The sequence below is a fragment of the Pezoporus flaviventris genome, unplaced genomic scaffold, assembly GCF_033815535.1.
Source record: "Pezoporus flaviventris isolate CSIRO_AGI_PZ_B2104156 unplaced genomic scaffold, CSIRO_AGI_Pfla_v1 ptg000007l, whole genome shotgun sequence".
Classification (NCBI taxonomy): domain Eukaryota; kingdom Metazoa; phylum Chordata; class Aves; order Psittaciformes; family Psittacidae; genus Pezoporus; species Pezoporus flaviventris.
The window spans coordinates 47,434,946-47,457,711 of record NW_026892555.1 but is presented as its reverse complement, the minus strand read 5'-3'; the positions used below and the strand labels follow the sequence as shown (position 1 = coordinate 47,457,711).

The window sequence follows — 22,766 nt, the reverse complement described above, 5'->3', positions numbered from 1 at the left end:
GTAATTGACACATCCACCTCCACACACACTCCATTCTGCACTAATTACATGTGAAAATGTTAATGTGCAGGATTTCCATGTTGTAAAAGTTTGTGAGATATTTGCAAGCATTCAGTGAGCACCATCTGTGACTGGTGTTTCCAGCCGCTCACTACAGATCATCTTCCTCGCCTGTCTACCCAGCTCTCAGCTGGATCCATGTTGTCAGTGGTTATTGCTGAGACACTGATAACAGCCATGTACTGTTTACATTTCTTTAAAAAATAGAAAAGATCAAAGACACATTCGTAATTCCAGGAATACCCTCTTCCAGCAGAATATTCACCTCAGTGGACTAGGCAATAACCTGTGGAAGAGTAATCATTAAGAAGCATTAAAGAATTAAAGGAAGCATTAAAGAATTGTGAATGGAGAACTGGATTTTAATCTGAAATATCACTTTAAAAACTGGACAATTAATGATGCAGGGCATTTTATAAAATCAGATTTAAATAAACAGCCTATTAGAAAGGGAAGGGTGTCTCTAAGATTTCACAGCTCTTGTTGCTTTGTCTTTTTGACATATCATTGGGAAGCATCATTTCCGCAAACAGAAGTTATGTTAACTGAAAAACAACTGTTGCTTTCATTTTTAAGCTCTTTTTAAAAAATTTTGGATACTTTTTCATTGCATCAGAGGTGAGGTTTAGATGCCTTTAGTGCCAGTCGGCTTTATACAGTCCAACAGTACAAAAGAACTTAGGGGTATTCTTACTACAAAATTGCCATCATGCTTTAGTATTTATTTTAGTTTGGAAATATGTTTTCAGAATATACCAATGAACAGTTTCAAGGGTTGCTTGAAGAATTTTAAGATGAATGGAGAAGTCATGAATGCACCTCAGCAAAAAAATGGTGTACTTCCATGTCTGGATGTTCCCATGGACACAGGGATTAATTTCTCTAATGAAGGAGGATATATCACCACTGGTAAGATGTGTAGATTATGTCTTACGTGTGTATGTGTAAGGATTTCATAGAATCATAGAGTCATAGAATCATTAGGGTTGGAAAGGACCTTAAGATCATCTAGTTCCAATTAACTTCTCCTAATATCATTCCTCTACCCACTGTTTAATTATCCACAGGTAATTTGTTGATGGGCTTGGATTTTAGGATTGTATTTACCATTCGACCAAGGAGATCAACAGGTATACTTTTCCACGCTGGAAGCAAGCAAGACAACTACTTGACTATTTACATGGAAGAAGGAAAGGTAAATATAAGCTGTATTTCCATTTCAGCTGCAGAGTCCTTATTTAGCAGAGGAAATTCTGACCTTGAACTCTAGCCTTATGTATTACAACATTTGTCTATAGGTATAATGTTAAATAACTTCCTTAGTTATTTAAAACTATCACATGGGAAATTGAGCCTGTCTCTGTGCCTCTGTTAGCAGATTCCATTGTGTGCACATCAGTTTGCACATGCTTTCTTCAAGTGGTCAGCAGTAGGACACAGTCTTAATTTTCTCAGGCTTCTGGACCTTTATAAAAACCCCTTGGGGTTTTGCCCAGAAGTCTGTGGCTTATTCCCACTCCTACATCAGTCATCATGTGGCTGTACTGATGTAGCTCCGTAACCATGTCTGTTATAGAACTTGGGCCGTCTTGCTTAGTGTTAGCATCTTCTTCAGTTTATGGATTTGTCATGGTTGTGATTATTGTCACTGTCACTTTTTCATAATGTAACAGATTCAGAATATGAATCTTGGACCACAACACTATTCTGGTTGCTGCTGGAGAGACACCAAATAGATGTCAGTGCTCCACAGAACCTGCTGTCTCATGACACAGGTTAAGCTAGCATGAGTCCACCTAACTTCAGAAAACTCAGTTTTGCTCTTCTCTTCCCAGATTAGGGAATCTGGTTTTATTATTTATCATTTTGTTATCAGTTTCCCCAGATCTGTTTCAAGATACAACCAGCACATAGGAGCAGGGGCATTGACAGCTAGGGACTCCCTAGAGGCAAGATTGACCACTTTTTCTCAGCAGTAACTTAGATTAATGATGGCTGTCAGTGTGGACAGGATGCCACAGGAAGGAATAAAAGGACAGAGGGACATCATCAATCAGTCTGATAAAAAGTGGACTCAAGTGTATCAGTTACCTGACCAAGCTTGTTGGAACCATCACACCAAAAGAGAGTTTGAATGGAAGATGTTGAAAGAACATAATGCACTCACACAGACTGAGAAGCAAGAAGTGAGAAAGCACAAGCAGGCGCTTGTTCAAAATGTCATAAACAGGCTGCAAAATTCATAAGTAAATTGCCGCAGAAAATATATGGACTCAGTCAGAGATCAATATGGTCAGACAAAAGCCGTTTATTACAAAGCCTTAACCCCTTAAGTACTATTTCTTACATGCACTAACAGTGATTTGGCATATTATGATTGGATACATGTCTTGAAGACCCTTTGCAACTAGCACATAATTGGTTAAGCACAGGTGTGGGAACTTGACCTCGAAAGCTTGCCAACAGTCCAGAGTTCTCATTACCTCAGTGAATTCCAGCTTCTTCTTATCTTGCTTGCTTAAGCTTCCTTGGGCCTCTCACGGCCTTGCTGTGTCTTTCAGGATTATTCAGAGTTTATGTACCAATTATCCATTCTCCCGTGAGAACACTGTCTCCACAGTAAATTAAAACTAGTCCAAAAGTTTGAAAGGCCAGAGAAATGCATTGCAGAGATTCTCTTAGGAGATGCCAAGCATGTAGATGACTGCTTTGGGAAAGGAAAGGAAGGCCTAGTAGGAAAGACCTTGTCTCAGAGAGTTTATGTCAAAAGAATTAGCATAATTTTCTAAGATTGAGAGGGAGAGGCAAAGGTATGTATCTGTGCTTGTAAAATTAGTCAAATATCCTCTCCTGGGATTCTATTAGGTAAATTCACTTCCCTCTTGGAGAGGAAAATTTCTGAAATATATATACAATGTCTGTGACACTTAAAACTAGGTGAAACTCAGCCATCACAAGTTCAGTAAATTACTTAAAGTACTGTATTTTTCTGTTGCTCTTTGCCACAGTAACTTAAACGATAACTTTTTTACAGGTCATTGCTGCTGGAAATAATGGTGCTGGTGAATTCCAGACATCAGTCACACCTAAGCAGCATCTGTTTGATGGACAGTGGCATACTATTGCAGGTACATTGTACATACCTGAAACTTTGGAAGGACAGTGGGCACAGAGCACTAGATTTTTATTAATCATTTCACTTCTGTGTATTCTGAGAATACTCTTTAGAACAATGTAAGTGTCTTGTGTTAATTCAACGCTTTACATAAGGCGGGGGTTTTGGGCTATATTTAGCCCAAGTCTAGCTAGATGTGTCAATCTGACTTTGAATTAAAATAAAATACATTTTCCCTGCGAGTTAAATTTCAACACAGATGTTATTTAAAAATAGTGCCATATATAGCTGATCCTTCACTAGGGTTGAGAAAGAGCACTCATTTACCTGCTTCTTTGCAGTCTCTCAGGAGGAGAACACAGTGCAGCTAGAGGTGGGCACACAAAGTAACTATACTACTGGACTTCCACCCTCTCCTCCTAGACGTGTGCATCAGCCACTCTACTTTGGCAAAATTCCAGGTAATATTATTGCTTCTTATTTTTTATATACCTACTGTTTTTTTTTTTTCATTTCCAAAACAAGGCTCCTGTTCATGTGTGTAGTCCTATATCATTCCCCCTCTTTTGAAAGACTTGCAATAATCTATGTTCTTTAAAATCATTCTCATTTTATTAAACTGCTCTTTCTACCTTGTTTTTTGTAGCATATTTGGACGCACCGTGGCTTCCAGTTAAAGACCCATTTTTTGGCTGCCTTCGGAATATTAACATCAATGACAAACATGTCTCCATCAGGAGAATTTCAGAGGTTCATGGTGCAGTGAGTTTGCATGGCTGCCCAGTAAAGTAATTTGCTGTTATAATAGTTGTACACACCTCAGGCTAGGTCTGCTGAAGTACTGCAAGAATTCATGCACCGTGGGTTCCCCTTTTGTTGATCACCATGTCACTGCCACCAGGCTAGTTATTCAGAACAGTTGGTTAGCAAATGCACCCTCTGGATGTGGACTGTGCTAAAGCAAATTAAAAGAATTTGCTTCGATAAACTCCCTTTTCAATGTTATCAATTTCCATTATGCCTTTTGCAATATATGCAGAAAATATAATTGTATATACCCTACTGGGCCAAATTCTGCTCTCACCCACAACAGCATCAACTTGAATAACTCCAGTGTATTAATTTTGGTAATTTGCCTTAATGCTGGTCATCTTGAGAGCAAATTTGATCCACTAATATAAAGAATTTTATAAAAATATAAATGTCTTTGGATTGATGTTTATACAGAAATGTACATTAATGTTCAAATAATAATAATATAAATGGAGTTTGAAGCACTTTAAGGAGTGAAACTCTGGGAGTTTGTTACAATGCTAGGAATTCTGGGGCCAAATAAATGCTGTATGTTCTCAAAACCATACATTTTCTTGTTTGGTTATTTTAACCTGCTATTTCTTTTATGTGTTTTTCACAGGCTGCTAAATCCTGCTTGTTTTATGCAAGCACTTCTGTAGCTTTAAGAAGCTGAACTGCCTGAGTAAGCAAGAGTCCATCATTTCTGCTTGTTAGAATGTGGTTATATAAGAAACTCAGAGAATAATTTTTCTTGTAATCTTCAGAGCCAGAAAGTCTCCTCCATAAGCTTTTTTTCTTGATTAAATGAAGACAAGTTACATTAGGAACAGCAGTTGTACCTGCTACAGTTTTGCAGCATGAATTGCAGGACTACACCAGCAAAACTCTTTCCTTTGACATTCAAATCTTCACTTTGTACCTGATACTGACACATGGTGGAGGACAGAGGGGTCCAGTTTGCTTATTCTGAATACAGGGCTGGACTGAACACACTTGACATGGCTTGTTCCCACTTTCAACTGCCTTCTTGCTTAAAGTGCAGCAGCATGTCCTCAGTGTGTTTGGAGTTAAGGTGCTAGCTGGATCAGTAGAAGAAGATGCCAGATCAATAGTCCTTATGGCTTTGGTCATTGATCTCTATCAAATTTTTGCAGCTTTGCAGATCCTTTGCAGCTTTGCAGGGTGACAAAAGTGCCAGAAAGCCGATCACACCAAATCTTGTGTTCCTTTATCTTTTGTGGCAACTCCATTACAGGCAAATCTATGTCCATGCAGAGGCTTCTCAGCTGTAGAGCAAGTTTTGAAGGAAATGGAATGTAGTGAAAGCATGCCAGGGTTGAGGCCTCTGAGGGAGCAAAGGACTGGCATGTAATGGCAGAGCCATCTCTGGAGATGCTCTGGAGAAACAGCTTCCTCTGTATGACTGTCTGCCCCATGGGACAGAAACACCCGTCGGCCTGGAGGTCATGGGGTTCAGAAATCATCCTTTTGGATGGCAACAACTGAATCCTTTCTATACATAAGGCCACCTGCCTTTGAAGTACATTGTTAAATATTCAGGTGACGAAAACTGTGGAAATACTCAATTGATTTACTGCCCTTAGTTGGCACTGAAAATTTCCACAAGGAGAAAGGAAGAGCAGTTGAACTTTATCATTCAGTTCTCTAGCAACATTTTTTATCTCATGCCCATCAGACTGCTCTGTGAAGCAGATTTTCCCTAACCATAATAAAGCCTTTTGCTTCTTCCCTTCCCCCTTCAGAAAAAGCAAACATGGCAACGATTTCTGTGTCACAACTTGGAGCCAGTCCTGGATTTCAGTTCTCTTCCATCTGATTTTATTTTATCAGATGTAGTTTTAATGCTGACAAGCAGAAATGAAAAATTTGAGTAACTGTATGTTATAAAGGTTAGGAAATAATAATCCCAGTGCAATCCTAATGCATAACAAAATAAAAAAAAAAGTAGAAAAGTCACTCTGATTTTAAGGTTGTTTCCCTCCCCCAATTTCTTCAGTTGTATTGCTTCAATAAGGTCAGGCTGTCACACGTTGGGACAATCAATAAAAAGCCAACAAGAATTGGTTTTGTACTTTAACATAGATAAATCTATGCCATGCTGATAAGCACCTAGTAAAAAGCTTTTTGATCCTGAAGATCCAGTGGATAATCTTTACATAAGGAAAGAAGTTGTCCTGTTTAGATTAGTCTGAGGAAGAATTATTACTGAAAAAATTAGTGTGGACACTGAACTGTATTTCACACATGGTCCATTCTGTGCTTAAAATATTCTGAATTTTCTCACATGGGAAACAACTTCTGGAAAACAAGAGCCTGAATTTTCAGGTATTTCAAGCCATGAATAGCAGACATAATTTCAACTGTAAAGTTTTATTTTCTTCAGGTTCACCAGGAAAGATCTTCATTAAAATCAAAGTAAACAATTTCCCCAGTACATTTTATATCGGACAGGAAGTGACTAAATCTTGTAGTAAGATAAAATGTTATGAGAATAAATAGTAATGTTAGCTTTGGGTAAACCCCATGTCATGTTTGGTTGTGGGGTTTTTTTACTTGTTATAAGTAGCAGTCCCAAGGCTTTCATCATCTGAGTGTTGTCATTTGACAGAAACTTCCATGGATTATTAACCTCCTTTGAAATTCAGGTGGACTCCCAAATCTATCAGTTCTCATGTTAGAACTGAAGTACCTCCCACAGAGAGACTTTCCCTGTAATTTTGTATTGTCTAGTTATCATTACTATTTGCTATTCAAGTCTTCAAGCAATATTAATATTTTCAATGGTAAAATCCTCTCAATCCCAGTCATCCTTTCTGAGCTTGCATTGTTATTCTTGCTTGTGTTCAAGGGTACAAAAGTTTTACAGCTTGCATTTTGCTTCATTCACCTTAAAATTAGAAGTAATAACCACAGAAATGAATATGTTAATCTCTGCTGGCAAGATTTTACTATAAGGTTTGTACCTCTTGAAATGCAGGCTCCTAAGGAAAGTTTTGAAAAGTTTAATGAAAGTTTTGAAAAGTTTAATGAAAAAGGATCAAATACTGTGTTCAATACACAGAAACTCATGGCTAAAAAGCCCACACTCTTGAACAGTGTGTTTAGATTGCCATAATGGTTCATCTGAGTCCCAAATCAATTACGTAAGTACAGTAGATTTCCTCTCTAGACTAAACCACATTGGTATTGCTGCTGCCAAATCACTTGTCCATATAAGTATTAAGGGCAAAAGGTTCTCCTCTAGTTAATCCACATTAAATCTAATCTAATGTGGATTAGATTTAATAGGATCATGTTATCTGAGGTGGATGACACCAAGGTCTGTGAGTTTCCATTTATTATAACTACAAAACACAGTCAGATTAATGGGAGCTGAAAGACAGTTTGGAAGCTTAACACTGAGAACTACAGGCAAATAAATGAAATAGATCACAGGGCACTGTGGAAGGAAATACATTCATTGTAGAGAAAAGCATACATTTTGTTCCTTTTCACTGCTTATAAATAATATTGCAACTTTAGTTTCTAATAACAAAATCTTCCAATTAAAACTTCTTAAAAGTCATCCCATATCTGAGTTTGAAGGTCTGTGCTTTTATAACTGTGGAGCTTTCATGTAAAACATGGAGCCATTGACCTTTCACTCTGTCAGCAGCAAAATGATTTGGGTGAGTTAACTTCCTCCAGTTTTGTAACCACTTCTTTGGAGTCACTTGTGAGCCATTTCATTTTAGCTCTCCCTCCTGCTAGTAGTTTTGCTTCTTCCAAAGTCCTCTGTGAATTATTTGGGTTTTTTTCTCCCTTCTGTTTCCTTTCTGCCCCTCATAAAATAGCATGGAAAACGTGGTCTTACTGAAAATGATTCAAGTGCATTATGGCTTTGTAATGAACTCTTGCCATGCATTTTGCCCCTTACATTCTCCTTGTGGTTTCCCTGTTTAAAAAAACCTCCTGCATTTTTTTTAATGATGTAAGAAAATTTAGGGCACAATGGTCCAGTCATCTGTAAATCTGCCTGTATTTTCTAAAAATACATAGGCAAAAATAACTACTTTGCATTAAAGGGGATAGTGCCATAGTACAATGTTACAGCATCACTGAAGGCATTAAGACTGCAAGGGATAAGTATAAACCTCCTTTGTGCAGCTGGCCCACACATCTCAAATCTGCAAGAGGCTGGTCATTGTCAGAGCTGGAATGAAGCATCCTCTGAGTATAAAGAATTGCAAGCTAAACAACCAATGAATCTTTATGTTCTCTTTGTCAGTTTCAGGGATCCACTGCAGCTATGACCTGTTGTTCATATCATACTGTGTCTCCTGGTTTGCAGCTGACAGCATTCAAAATATATAAGATTTTTTTAGACACACTCCTGTCATTACTTTACACCTCAGCCAATTACTCTGATTCCTACGGGTTGTTCGGAATGTGAAGCATATGTGTTTCATGAGACGCAGTTTCTTTGTTATCACCAGCTGATTGGTAAAGATTAAGCACTGCTGCATTATTATATGGAATAAAGAGACAGATAGTTGGCATCATGATCTGTCTCTGTTCAGTTATATTTAAACTGGGAACAGCAACAGATTTCTATATTGTGCAGGAGCCTATGTCTAAGATTCCTGTCACAGGATGACTGTGCACTGGTAAGAATGAATAATTACATTCATAGGTATGTCAGTAATTTATAAATGATCTGGAAGAAGATTGTTAGAATTTCAATCCGAAAAGAACTGCTCAGATCTGGTTGCTGAAGCCTGAAGACATAATGAAGAAAATAATTTTTAAAGATGCAGAAATAAACGGTGCTGTGTCCTGCCCTTGCAGGCACAGTTTTAACTAACAGCGTGTTAATAACATAATGAGCAAAAGCCTCAGCTTGAGATATTACTTAATAGAGGATTTCTGTTATTAGCTAACAGCACCTGCCACAAATCTTAATTCTAGCTCCTTCTGACTGCTTTCTGATCAGAATACTGTCTATGCTACAAACCTAGAGAGCCAGTAATACACCTGAATACCCATTCCTCTGCCTAAGGCAAGGGTTGCAACTGATAAAATTTACCTCAGAACAACGTGTCAAATCAATAATAAAGTTCTAACTTCACCTTTGCAGTGAAATCAAAGGCAGTGACATACCCCCGGAGACAGTAACCTAAGTAGTAATGAACCTAAATGCACTCTGGGCAGTTCTCCAAGAAAACACATAGGTGTTATCCAAAGTTCAGTGGCTCAGTGTAAAAATCTAACCACTTCAGAGGACTTTGCCTCACACACCTTATTAAAACATGCAGCAAGTCTCATACAGTTTCTAGGTTTATAGAGATTGTTATTGCAGATAAAACCTGTTTGTTATGTAATGAAGGGCAGCTCACAAGCCTCCAGAAAACCTAAGATAACCCTTTTAATGCAAATATACATACGTGGAAGCTTTACACAAACAGGGAGGGCATTTGTATCAACAATAGGGGTGGAAGCAAGGAAACTACACAGTCACCCCACTACGCCTTTAGCAGGCTCAAGGAAAAGAAAACCCTTTTGGGAATCTCATTATCCCTGCATGCAGAAGAGTAGGACCAAGTTTAGAACTGATAAATTTTATTTAGTCAGATTCTTGTAGCTTGATATTGCCATGTTAAAGGAAGGAAATGTTCCCTCTGCTGAGCCACTTAAGAGGACATGTGATCACTGATCTATGTGTATTGCATATATCACAAAAGATAAAATGAATCAACATGACGTACATACTCAGAACAAATTTAATTCAAAACAGACACCACAAACCCACTAATGATCATTGTTATTTAATTAAAATGGAACGAATAGGTTAAATCTTCCAAAGAGACACTGAATGCCATCAAACAGAATAAAGGCCAGGTGCATGACTGGCATAAATCAACATAGCTCTATTGTTCCTAGATTTGGACTGATAGGAGAAAAGGATCTAGTTTTGGTTTTGTAGCTTATTATTCTTAAATGTTGGGAACACGCTGTATAATCTTATGAAAAAGGACTTTGCTACAACGAGCTAAAATGAAGAATGTTTCATCACTTTCTGTGAAAAAAAAATACTGCATTTTTTTTTAACAGTACAAAAAAATGCCTAAAAACCAGACCTGACCATAGAGGATGGATAGAAAGAAAAAAGACTTTACAATTGAAGAAGGAAAGGTACCTAAGAAAAAGTAAGCCTTAAGACTGCTCAGAGAGGACTTACCCCTGCAAAGGGAAATGTCTACAACAGAAAAGCTAGTTAGAAATTGTGGTAACTGTTAGCTTGACTGGACAATTTTGGGGAGTGTGGTTGTGGCAAGGAGCCCAGCCGCTGCTCCCTTCCAGCGCAAGACCCAACACACTCCTGGGCAGCTCCTGTGTGCCTGCATGGCATCCTGAGTCCCCCAGCCCCTCCATGACTGGCTCTGCCTGCTATGGGGCTGTGTCCCTCCTGCACCCTTTCCCCAGTGTTGCCCCAGGAGGGAAGCTGGGGGGAACAACTCTTCTGAAGCTTCACTTCCTCTCTGACCAGATGCTCTGAACTCACAAATCTCTGTCTGTGACTAGGGGTTCAGAAAAATGGTAGTCCAGGATGAGAGTATAACAGGAAGGAAAATAGCATGAAGCTGCCACTCCCAGCCCCTTTTATTTTGCCCTCTGACCCTTTCTCTTTTGTTTGTTGTACTTAGTATAATGGAAGGGAACATCTGGACCCTGGTGACAGCAAGCCGAATTTGCATGCATATAGCAGATAATTAAGCACGTGCCTATGTGCAGCTGCAAACAGCAATTAGTCATAAGATAGCTTTCCACCCCCCTTCCTGCTCATTCTTCTCTTCCCCTCAGAGGGCACTCTCAAGCGTACATCTCTGACAGGCACTGAGCCCTGGCCTCCTTTTTATTTGTGAAGACAGTGGTACAGCTGAGGAGCTTAAACCCTCCAATATACCTTTGACTAGGATGAACTTCCTCTGATGCACCAGTTTCTAGCGGAAACTGCTTTCTGCATGAGACATGATGCAAAGGGACCCAAAGCCAAACACTTGTGCCTGCCTCACAGCTTAGCTGGGACTATAAGTAGGTTTTGTTCCTAGTTCCTCCTCTCGGATCTGAGGAAACTGAGGTCTGGAAAGTCATTTCTGATTGCTGATATTTTACGTGGCTGACCCTTGCCTCTCTGCAGTTGCCCAAGGCAAATGCTGTCTTCTCTACTCTCTGCAGCAGCTATAAAGAAGTTTACAATATCCTTACAGTTTCCACCCCAGGCCTGTGAAGGGCATGTTATAAAATCTTATCATGTCAAGTAAATACATATATCCTATGCCTGTCTTTTCAGTTGTAGAGAGTTCCCTGGCAATGAGCACAGGTGGCATTTTGTCATCTAGGATAGGAGTCCTCATTTTGCCTGTAATAGAGTCAAATTTTCTGGATGGGTAAAACAGAAGTTGCTCAGGGCTGCAAACAAGAGGTACAGTTTAGAGTCACTTACAAAGCACAGCAAATTCCTAGTTTGGTGAAAACCAAAGCCTGCCTGGCATATTCCTAAATTTCAGCCTCTGGCATCCTATCTTTTAATCTATCTGTATGCTAAAATGGAGTGTAGTAATAGAGTGGGCTTCAGCTAGAGAAGGTGAGAGTTGGAGAAAAAAGGGCTGGAGTATGATCAAAGGGAATGCCGTGCCTCAAGCAGGGATTAAATTCAGTGAAATGGCTTCACAATATGGACAACAGTGATTATTCCACGTGGCCCATTGCATTTGCTCATTGTATAACCGAGCTGCCTGACTGGGTCTTTTGTTGAGGTAAGAGTCTCATACCTACATGGTCTCTGCTGAAGAATTCCTGTGCATGTCTGAAATAACATTCTTGGGTATAAATTGCAATGTTTCCACTGGATTTACATGTTTGTGTTAATAGTATGTAGACATTCCCAGTTACAATAAATTCACACAAACTAAGGAAAGCATTTGTATCAAGTAGTCATTTGAAAATATAACTGCAGCTTTCAGAAACTTATTAAGGAACAGAGACCTATTTGAAAACAAAAACCTGAAACTGTGTTTCAGTGGGGAATGCCAGTGTAGGGTTTTTTTATGAATGTGCTGTAATAGCTATGCACAAAACAACCCTGGCTGGCACCAACAAGCATTTTAACACTGTCACATGCATCTGCATTTCAGGCATAACTGTGCTTATGGGAGCACATTCCACCACCAAATCCAGATAAAAATGTTAACACTTTTACTATTAGGGTAGGTGAACTCATTATTTTTCATTTGGGACCCACAGAAAGTTAAAAATACTTTGACCTACTTGATTTTTTAAGCAAACAGAATTGCTAGACATACTTCTGTCTGAAACTGGAGAGTAGCACTGGTACTTGCTATATAACACCTACCTGACTTCAGTTAAGACCCATAGCATTTGTGGAGTAGTATGGTTACTCATCTCACATACTTCAGTGGTATAAAAGTCAGTTATCTATTGTAGGCTCTCCTTTTGTAATCAATGGAGGGGTGTTAGTTATCCACAAGCAAAAATACACCCACACACCACCTTAAACATACGCAGTAACAGGACGTGGCAGCAACTGACACAGCTCTGGGCTCTGAGCAAGAAACCTTCTGAACTAATTCCCTGAGGATTGATGCAGCACTTGATTACACTTTAGTCCTCAGGAATAATTAGACCATGTTACAACCTAGATAGAGAAATGCCATTGTGCAGTGCTGTCAGCAGGGCTCAGTAAAGAAGGGAACAAACCACAGGGAATTATCTCTTGCTTACAATTACAGGAGAAAATTGCCATTATAAATGCTTTTGTCACTCATCCTTTCCAGTATAGAGTTATGCAAACATAGTGTGGTTAGCTCCTGGCATCGCCATATTTCGATGCTGTGATTCATCATGATGATAAGACAGTACTTGCATTTATGACACTACCTTTGCCAGCATTTCTTCACCTTCTAATTTTTTAGTGTCTTGGTGCTACCACTGGAATAAATCTCTACTGAACTCACTGCTTATGTGATGCACACATGATGGGCTCATATATTTCTTCCTAGTTCCTACCTAACACATATCAACAATTTTTTTCTGTGCTTTGCATGATTTGAAGCTTGAGAACCTAAGAAGAAAATGTAGGCTGAACCCCCACTGAAAGGCATACAAAATAAAAAGAGGTGTGCTAGAATGTGTATTTACATATGCTTCTGTACTTATAACCCCCTAAAAACAGGTAAGTTCAAGAGAGATTAAAATGAAAGGAATAGAAGGAAAGAGAGAGGAATGCTTGCTGGATGAATTGTGGAAGAAGAAAAACAGTTGAGAAAAATGCTAATGGAATGAAAAATGGGAAAGTGTGCTGAGAAAATAACAGATTATTTCTCCTTGCACTATGTCTGGAAAAAGAACTCTGAAAAAAATGGCCTGCAGTAAAAGCATAGCTTTTCTCACTGTATTTATCGCCCTGGTTATTGCTGTGCGTAACCCATAATAGCTAAAATTATGCAACTCAATTTAAGATGCTTGCCTGGTACGTAGCTCTCAGCCTCAGAAAACGCTCTTGGTAGAACAATAAATAGTGAGTCAGTACAAAGTCACTCAATATGTGGGTTTAAAAGGCAGTGTGCTGTTTAAGGGCAGGAGTGCTTTCAGAATCCAAATACACTTTTAAAAAGAGAAGGGTTATTAAATGTGTTCTTCTGTTGTTACTTTAATAAAAATCTTGTTGCGTATAAAGATTTGTAAGTCACTCCTGTGGTCAGCATTCACACACACAGAATCTTGACTCTGCCATCTCCCTTTATCTGCAATGCAGCCTTTCACTTGCAAAACTGCCACTTCCCATAGTGGGAACTGATGCTGGTAGTCACTGCTTGGAGGAATCTTTAATTCTCAACAGTGTTCCCCAGTTCACACACCTTGATTTACAAGTGACCAGGTAGGAGTATTTTATAAACCAATTTGGACAGGGTATGTATTCCAAAGAAATGGTCCAAGTCTCCAGAAGTAAGTCGAAGAATGGGAAATCCTAATGGTACACAAAAAGAGAAATCACTTCTTATTTTAGAATAGAAACCTCTGCCAGCTGCATGCTGCTTATTTCATTAAGTACCAGGAGATAACACATGCATTTCTGAGTTTCCTTAATTCCATTATGAAACTGTCAACTCAAAATCTTGTTGGTCAAGCATCAGTCTCCAGTCCCGTAAGTTCTCCTTTGAATTAAATGTTGGATACAGAAAATACTCTCACCAAATGGCAAACATATATTTCTTAACATCTGCTTTCTAGTTCAACACATCAAAATGTGAAGAATCTTCTATTCATACATACTGACACTCCATTCACATAAACTAATGTTCATGACTATAGAACAATAAATTAAGACAAAGAAGACTAGAACGAAGATTATTTAAGCACATGGCTCTATTTAGCTGTTAAGTAAGATAATGCTGTAACCTGATGTATCTAAAAATACATACTGCCTGAATAAACCCTTAACAGAAGACAGTCCTTTCACTTTCAGTTTGTACGAACAGACACAATGACTTTTTTCCCAAATTGAATGGCTCCCTAAACTAAATGGTACAAACGGTTATTTTCTTGAGTAAGCAGCAAGTGTTCAGACCAAAGCACAAGTTTCACAGATTAAAAAGCTAGTATCCAGAAATAAAAACTTTGATATCTGGGGTAGCATCTGTCTCTCAATATGTTTTTTAGGGTTTTTTTCTGCCTTATGACATATGCGGCAAATCATAATGCTTCTTTTAAAAGCCAGTTGCTACGTCTATGTATGCAAGCCTCAGAGAAGAGTTTTGTAAAGAACAGAGCACTGTGTTCCAGAAGACATGATTAAATGCCCAAAACATAAGGAACTGAAATAATCAGGGACAGATATCAATAGCTAAGACAGTGTATATGCAAGGGAAGAATCTCACCAACTTTGTAGGCATATATACTTCCAAAAGAGCTGATCAAATAAACATGCTTTGTGTGGTCTATTCCAGTTACAGAAAGTCAAGATTCTTCAGTTTGAGGCAGCTGTAGACTACTGAAGGCCTTGATGTTGCACAGCCACCAAAGTTAACGCACAAAATTCCTCTATATTACAATCCCATCAGTAGATATGAGAACTAACACACGGTCAGTTTAAGTGGCTTGCTGAAAAGGCACAGATGAGGCAAGGTCTCCTCATATGTGAGTGACATGACTATGGCAATGGTTTCTTAGACCTTGAAGTGGTACTCCCATTTATAAGACTACAGCAACAAGAAAATGTGAGAACAGCACAAAAGGGATATCTGCACAAGAATCCATTGTCTGCAGCTTTTACTAATGCCAGAAGAGAGATTCACAGCTCTGCCATGGCTGCTCCATAGCTTCCCTTCGCCCCTCAAGCTGACATTTCAGCTGCCTTCAGTACCCAAATGTCAGCCCACCAGGTCTTTCTTTCATGTGCTCCTTTCTGTTAACCTCAACTATGGGTCATTGCAGCTGTCATTATTATTCAAAGCAAAGAGTGTAAAGCTAAGTCACACAGCTTTACCTAGTCTCCTCTACATGATTACCTGGCCAATCTGTCAACATTAAACTTGTGTTTTGTGTCACAAAAAACCTGTTGTCAGTGGGGTTCGCTGACTTTTTTTGCCACTAGAATTCTAAACAAAATACTCCCTGCTTTCAGGCTAGGAAAAAGAAGGGGAGTAAGAAGTGCAGATTTCAAAACTGAAAAGTAAACATGACGTCTAACATGGCCAAAATAAAACCTCTAGCTCAATAGAGGCCATTCCATTTTTGTAGTGAAGGACTGAAGAATGAGCTAGTGAAAAATGTTAAGATGCTAAATATAAAACACATATAATGCCAAAAGTCTCAAATGGAGGTAGAAAAGTACAAATGTTGCTGACAAGTAATCTTTAAATAATCTCATTTCAAATCACATTATGCATCAAGCTGCTTGACACCTGTGAGAAAATATTTACTGCTAAACTAGTAAAAGAAAAATAAGCCTTAGCAACGTATTATTATGTTCCAAAGATTTCAAAATGCATCCCAAAAGGATTTTTGATTATTTTGAATTACAAGGACTGGGGCTGGGGGAGCACTAACACAAAGCGTCCTTATTGAAGCTGATAATGTTTGCCACAGTTAATCTATGTCTTTGCTGACTACTCATTTTCATCTTAATCTTAAAAATGCAAAGGCACATCCTCAGCCACTGGGCAAATGATTTATTGGTGAATGTTACACATATGGTTAGATATATGTGCATGCATATAGAGAAACATACAGAGAAAAATCCTTCACAAGAGAAAAAAATCTTTCACAAATGCATCTGATCTAGGAAAAGGCTTCCTACACAAATGAAAAATGCAGGAAAACTGAAGGTACCCTCTAAAGCAGATGAGCAAAAGTGATTAGTGGTTTAAAATTTACAGTCTGCTTGTGAAGGGTCAATGTGAATGGGTTATTATTTGTTCTAAAAGGTGAAAGACTAATAGGGATATAATCAAGATCCCATAATGTAGAAACAAGGGTATTGCATGGGACAAATACTGTTTATATTTTCCAGTTTGGGCAAGATAGCCTACCTCACTCTCCGTTACACAAATCCATTCAGCTCATCTGTTCTAGTCTACAATTACCCCCCTGCTTCAGTAACAAAGATACAATATTTTTCTTTGAACACTGGAGCAAGAGCAAAAAGGAAAATCAATTTCCAGGCTCTCCATACTGAACAAATTTTAGGGATATTTAGACAAAGATTTATCCTTTATGATCTAGATTAATTTGTTCTGACTCTCCAGAAAGGACTAGGTTAGAACTGATGGATTTCTGGCAATCACTTTGAGCTTTACATTTCATTCTCTCTGGCAATATAGTGCAGGTATTTCTACAACAATGTAGATCTGAACTCTGCAGGAAGTCATTCCTCTGAAAGTAAAACATTTTAAATTGGCTCTTAAAAATTCAAGTAGGATGATTATTTTGTGTGGAAGTTTTTCCAATTAATTTTAATAAAACAGGCCAGCATGTGGCTGCTGCCTGAACAGAGCAGCTGCTAGTATTTAATACTTGTGTATTCCTTTGTTTTCTCCGGAACATTGTGCATATGTTTGGTCATTAGCACATTCTGGGAAAAAAACACCCCAACACTAAAAAGCCCTGTCATTTAGCATCCTTTATATAGCAAAAATTACACACCTTTGTATGCTTCAGTAAAAATAACTCTGTGTGACTGCACATGAATTTGTCCTGATTATATAGTGGGTCCAGAGCAACCATAAGTGTGGATAAAAATAAACATTATCAAACACAATCTATACAGGAAAAAACAAACATATAAAATTGCCCTTAGATCCTCTGTTTCATCTTTCACTTTCCTTTTCGGATTTCCACAAACTTTATATGCTCTTACCCAGCTGTCTCTGTGATTTCTCTGTGCAGAAATGCCACAGTGCAGCCCTTTTTATGAAAGTGCTCAAGAGACCAGGATCAAGAGACCAGTCCCCTTCCACCTGACAGCTCTTCATAAATAAAAGGCCTCCCATGAAAAACAGGCATGGAAAACAGCTTGAGAGACGAAGGGGTAGTTGATTCTGGAGTCCACTGCAACAAATGGTGGTTATTCTTATATTGTTATTACTGTAACACTCTTACATCAGAGGAAAGGATCAAGAGACTCAATTTCAGTATCCTTGGGATATCCTGGATGAAGAGGGTCATTGAGCCCGTTTTGTTTTACCAGGATATGTATGCATACTCCTTATCTATTGACAAAACAGACAAGTCATTTCGATATTCATTTCATGTGTGTGTCCTCAGGCAGGATTTAGCCATCCCTGAAGATCAGCTTGGCTTTGTAGTATTGCTCAGTTGATGTGCTGTATGGAAAATACATGATGATAACTGATGTAGAGCTCACCACTCATAAATATTCAGGTGACAAGACACAACAGACAGGCACCTTCACTGTTGCAGAACTCAGAGGCACAGGGCAAGGCACAAACCCCAAGGACAAGTGGCTTTAGCTACTTGAAAAAGTGCATTTCCTTACAAATGTACTTGTGAACTTGGTATGTTTTTCTTACCAAAACTCCCATTCCTGTATTCACTAGCCATTATTGGCAGTCAGGGACACAGATAAGACCCCTCTTACAGCCAGTGTGGAAAAAACAGCCACACCCCAGATTCTAACACCTCTTCATAACCAACAATGGGACTGCACCTGATATTTAACTTGAATAGCGAATCCTCAAAAGAAATTCAAAATTACAGGAGCGGATTTTGCAGGTTTGTGTCTGAGACTAAGAAAGTGTGGGAGATGTCTTTATGATTCTAACTAGCATTTTCAACACTTTATATACACATTTGGTTACACTTTCTGCAACAAAGGAAAAACTGTAATTCCATTTTGAAGGATTTTACTTCTCTCTACTTACATGATCAGTGATTCTAACTTAACTGCTGATGATCAAATATTCTAAATCCACTGCTGAAATTTCATCTCCATCTTAAAAAGTTTAAATTGTACCAGGCTAATTGAGGTGTTCCAGGACAGAGGAAGAGTTTTGGAACAAGATAGGTAAAAAGAAACCCAGTAAAATCAGATTTAGAACACTGTGAGACAGAAACAAGGGGTTAGATTGCTTCATCCAGACACAGTGGAGAAGGGCCCTGGGACAAGTGGGACCTAATTTAGAGTATGAAAATGATATTAAAGAAAATATGAATATTGGCCTGTTCTTTTTTTGAATCTTTTCTAATGCTTTAGATAAATCAATATGCATCAAAAGGAGTGTGACCAGCCGGTCAAAGGAGGTGATCCTGCCCCTCTACTCTGCTCTTGTGAGACCTCACCTGGAGCATTGTGTGCAGTTCTGGTGTCCTCAACACAAAAAGGACATGGAACTGTTGGAACAAGTCCAGAGAAGGGCCACGAGGATGATCAGGGGACTGGAGCACCTCCCATATGAAGACAGGCTGAGGAAGTTGGGGCTGTTCAGCCTGGAGAAGAGAAGGCTGCGTGGAGACCTCATAGCAGCCTTCCAGTATCTGAAAGGGGCCTATAGGAATGCTGGAGAGTGACTCTTCATTAGGGACTGTAGTGACAGGACAAGGGGTAACGGGTTCAAACTTAAACGGGAGAAGTTTAGATTGGATATAAGGAAGAAGTTCTTTACTGTGAGGGTGGTGAAGCACTGGAATGGGTTGCCCAGGGAGGTTGTGAATGCTCCATCCCTGGCAGTGTTGAAGGCCAGGTTGGACAGAGCCTTGGGTGACATGGTTTAGTGTGAGGTTTCCCTGCCCATGGCAGGGGGGCTGGAACTTGATGATCTTAACGTCCTTTCCAACCCTAACTATTCTATGATTCTAATATATGTTTCTGTAATAATTTATTCCCTGCTATTTCAATTTTTGTCATTGTCTAGCTCATGAACCTTATAGTAGGTCAAAATTCCAATTAGAATTACAGAGGAAAACCATCAATGACTATAAAAACACCACAATTCTGTATCTATCTCTTACAGGATGTGAATATTGTAGCCACTTTGTCTTTTACCAACGTAACAACTTCTGAGAAACCAGAGTAAAGGTCTTGGAATTTTTAGGCCAGTTAATTTATTAGCTCAGCATCAGTAACTTTATTGTCCTTGAGTAATTACAAACCAGTCACCACAACCTGTTTTCATGCGAAGTAACACGGGCCACAGTAGCACTCCTTACAGCTCACACGGCACAGCAGTGAGCTGTAAGGCGAGAGGAAAGCTGGCCACTGACTAGCGCCTCTGCTGGAATTGCTGGCTGATGGCAGTATGCTATCAACAGTTTAAATACAACAAAAGACATTTAGAGTGTTGGTAGATTGGGAAGATGAGATTTGATTAGCAAGTACAAGTCACCCATGTACCTCTGTTCACTGTGGTTTCCTCATTCCCCTAGCCGTTTTTAGCTGGCTGAATCAGCAGTATCACATCCTCCTTGTGAATCAAACTAACTGTAACCCATCCCAAGACCTCATCTACCGTTACATGGCAGACAGGGAGATTTACAACCGTGCTGATTTTAAATCCAGTTCTGCAGGACAACGTGGTTCTGGTGCAGTTCACAACATGGGCACTAAAAAACTGCTGCTACTCAGCTGTTGAAGTCAACCTGCAGATGTCATACTGCTTCATTACTGGCGTTCAAATGCATTATTTCTCTGCTTGAGCAGCTGAGATGCAGCTTCATGCTGCCATTTTTTTTCTGTAGACTTACAGCCATATTTCTGCAGAGTTGATTTAGCTATTAATGTCTTGAGTTTCAAATTTAATAGCTAGCTACTGGATAGTTAAATAAGCATTTGTTACCGGAAATGGATTATCAGTGCCCGCTCTGAGCTACATCTGGGGCAACTGGGTGCTAGAAAGATCTCAAAAGAATTCTAGCTCCTTGGGCATGGGGTAAAAACCTGCAGCAAGCTACACTATTACTCAAACACAGGGGCTAAAAAATAGGAGGCTGGCTTTGGAGAAATGGTGTTTCACAAAGGAGTAGGTGTTTCATTTCTGCTTCTCAGAAATGGTATTTGGAGGTAGGAGTTAGCCTTCTCTCTGATAGTCTTGGGGAATCCACATGAAGATTCATTGCTTCTTGATCAAATCTATTACACATGACTAAGGGAATGGATATTATAAACTGCTCCACCATGAATCCCTGCCCACTGAATCCTGTGTGGGAGATAACCTTACAGAAGCAATTTTTTTTTTTGATCTGGAATGCAGTGTCTTGCACACACCTGAAACACACCAAAGGTGGTGAAACTGCAACCTGCAACTTCCTTTTAGCAGAGGGTGTTTGCTTTTCTGGAGTCCAAATTTCACAAGTAACCTGTAAACACATGGAAGAACGCGTCATTCACTGTTCACACTGTGCTGACTTCCTAGAAGCCCTTGAGGTTTTCTAGGCTACATAAATCATGCTGTTTTGAAGACAGGCACAGTAACAGAAGGCATGTTCTCTTCAAAACCCCTCTGAGTATCCAGCTCTGCTTAGTAAGGCAGCAGGGCTGGGAATCAGCCAAAGGCCCTGATTCACACCTGACAGATTTCAGAACCTTCCCAGCATTACACAATCCTCACCTTTCAGAAAGCATCGTCTCAAGAGCTTTTTGGTAGAGTATTCCCCAAGGCAGTGGTAGCAGTTCCTGTAAGACATGCACAGAAATAATGCTACTTGATTTAGAGGAAGACAGATGTTTTTTCTTGACAGGGAAGAGGGGTAGCTACTAAAAAGTAGAGTGTGGTCCCATTCCTTCATATACTACTAAGGGAAGGGAAGTCTGATCCTTAAATTCTCACAAAAGCAGCTGTAGCACTGTCCTCACAGGAAGCAAGACCAAGTTGTAGGTAATAGCCTTTGTCTTCAATGAAATTTAAGCACAGCAAACTCTCTTCCTGCAAAGGAGGGTGAAAACAATGTGGGTGTATTTTCAGTGTCTAGGTACTTGGCCATTTTAGGTTGGAATGAATACATTTACGCATTTCCTCATCCATCCTGTGTTTACAAACACGCACCAGACTAACCTGTGTGCGACCTAAACTTAGGAAACCCTGATTTTTGCTGTCAGCATCACAGGCAAGCTTACATTGCTACTAATGGAGGTAGGTGTCAAGAACCAGGGAGTAAATTCCTGTTTCCCATGCTTGCATTTAAGAAGTCACAAAGTCACTGTTATACAAATGAGGAACTCCAGTCTCTGCTAGAAAGTCAGTTTCACTGACTGAAATCACTTTAACAAAAAAAAAAAAAAAAATGCCTTGGGAAGGGGAAAGTTGCCATTATTGGAGGAGGCCTTCATTGCTTCATAGAAAGATGAACGGTTTGGTTTTGAAGGGACCTTAAAGGTCATCCAGTTCCAACCCCCTGTCATGGGCAGGGACACCTTCCACTAGAGCAGGTTGCTCCAACCTCCATCCAACCTGCCCTTGAACACTGCCAGGGATGGAGCAGCCACAACTTCTTTGGACAACCTCTGCCAGTGTCTCATCACTTTCACAGGGAAGAACTTCTTAATATATAATCTAAGTCTACTCTTTCAGTTTAAAGCCACCCCCCCTTGCCCTATCACTATACGCCCTTGTAAAAAGTCCTCTATCTTTCCTGTAGCCCCTTTAGGCACTGGAAGCTGCTCTAAGGTCTCCCCAGAGCTTTCTCTTCTCTGAACAAGACCAATTCTCTCAGCCTGTCTTCACAGGAGAGGTGCATGACCTCCTCTGGTCTTGCTCCAACACATCCATCCCTCTTGTGTTGGTGGCCCCAGAGCAGGATGCAGTACTGCAGGTGGGGTCTTACGAGAGCAGATGGGGAGAACCACCTCATCACCACCCTGGACTTGCTGGCCATGCTCCTTTTGATGCAGCTCAGCACACAGGTGGTTTCTGGGCTGCGAGCACACACCGCCGATTCACGTTCAATTTCTCATCGACCAGCACCCCCAAGTCCTTCTCCTTAGCGCTGCTCTTAACCCATTCTCCGCCCATTCACACCCAAGGCCCTGCTGCAGCCCCAGCCCCCGCTTCCCACCCGTGAAAAACCCTAGCTGGTTTTGCAAGAAGCCTCAGGGGAGTGGAAAGCCGGTAGCCACCCACTCACCCGTGCTGCGCCGGTGAGGAGAGGCGTGCGTTTGGACGGGAAAAACCCAAACAGGGGACGGGACAAAACAAGAAAGCTCCACACCAAGCCCTCCCCAAGCCGCGCGACCAGCGCCCGGCTCGGGTCAGTGTCTCAGGGA

The 22,766-nt window shown here is 39.9% G+C and overlaps 1 protein-coding gene and 1 long non-coding RNA gene across 2 annotated transcripts in view; one reads left to right on the top strand and one right to left on the bottom strand.

The window, feature by feature from the left end:
* The window catches only part of LAMA3 (laminin subunit alpha 3), a 106,860-nt gene extending 102,327 nt beyond the window's left edge, over positions 1–4,533 (top strand). Inside the window, exons 71-75 of the mRNA XM_061448642.1 lie at positions 810–969; positions 1,128–1,255; positions 3,095–3,188; positions 3,517–3,636; positions 3,822–4,533. Coding sequence (XP_061304626.1) covers positions 810–969; positions 1,128–1,255; positions 3,095–3,188; positions 3,517–3,636; positions 3,822–3,967 — 648 coding nt within the window. The 3' untranslated portion in view covers positions 3,968–4,533. The remainder of the gene's footprint in view (positions 1–809; positions 970–1,127; positions 1,256–3,094; positions 3,189–3,516; positions 3,637–3,821) is intronic.
* Positions 9–22,757, bottom strand: LOC133266914 (uncharacterized). The gene is made up of 3 exons (XR_009742566.1): positions 22,628–22,757; positions 20,772–20,863; positions 9–254 (listed from the first exon to the last, which is right to left on the bottom strand). It is a non-coding gene; the product is annotated as an uncharacterized LOC133266914 (long non-coding RNA).
* Between the last annotated feature and the right edge of the window lie 9 nt (positions 22,758–22,766).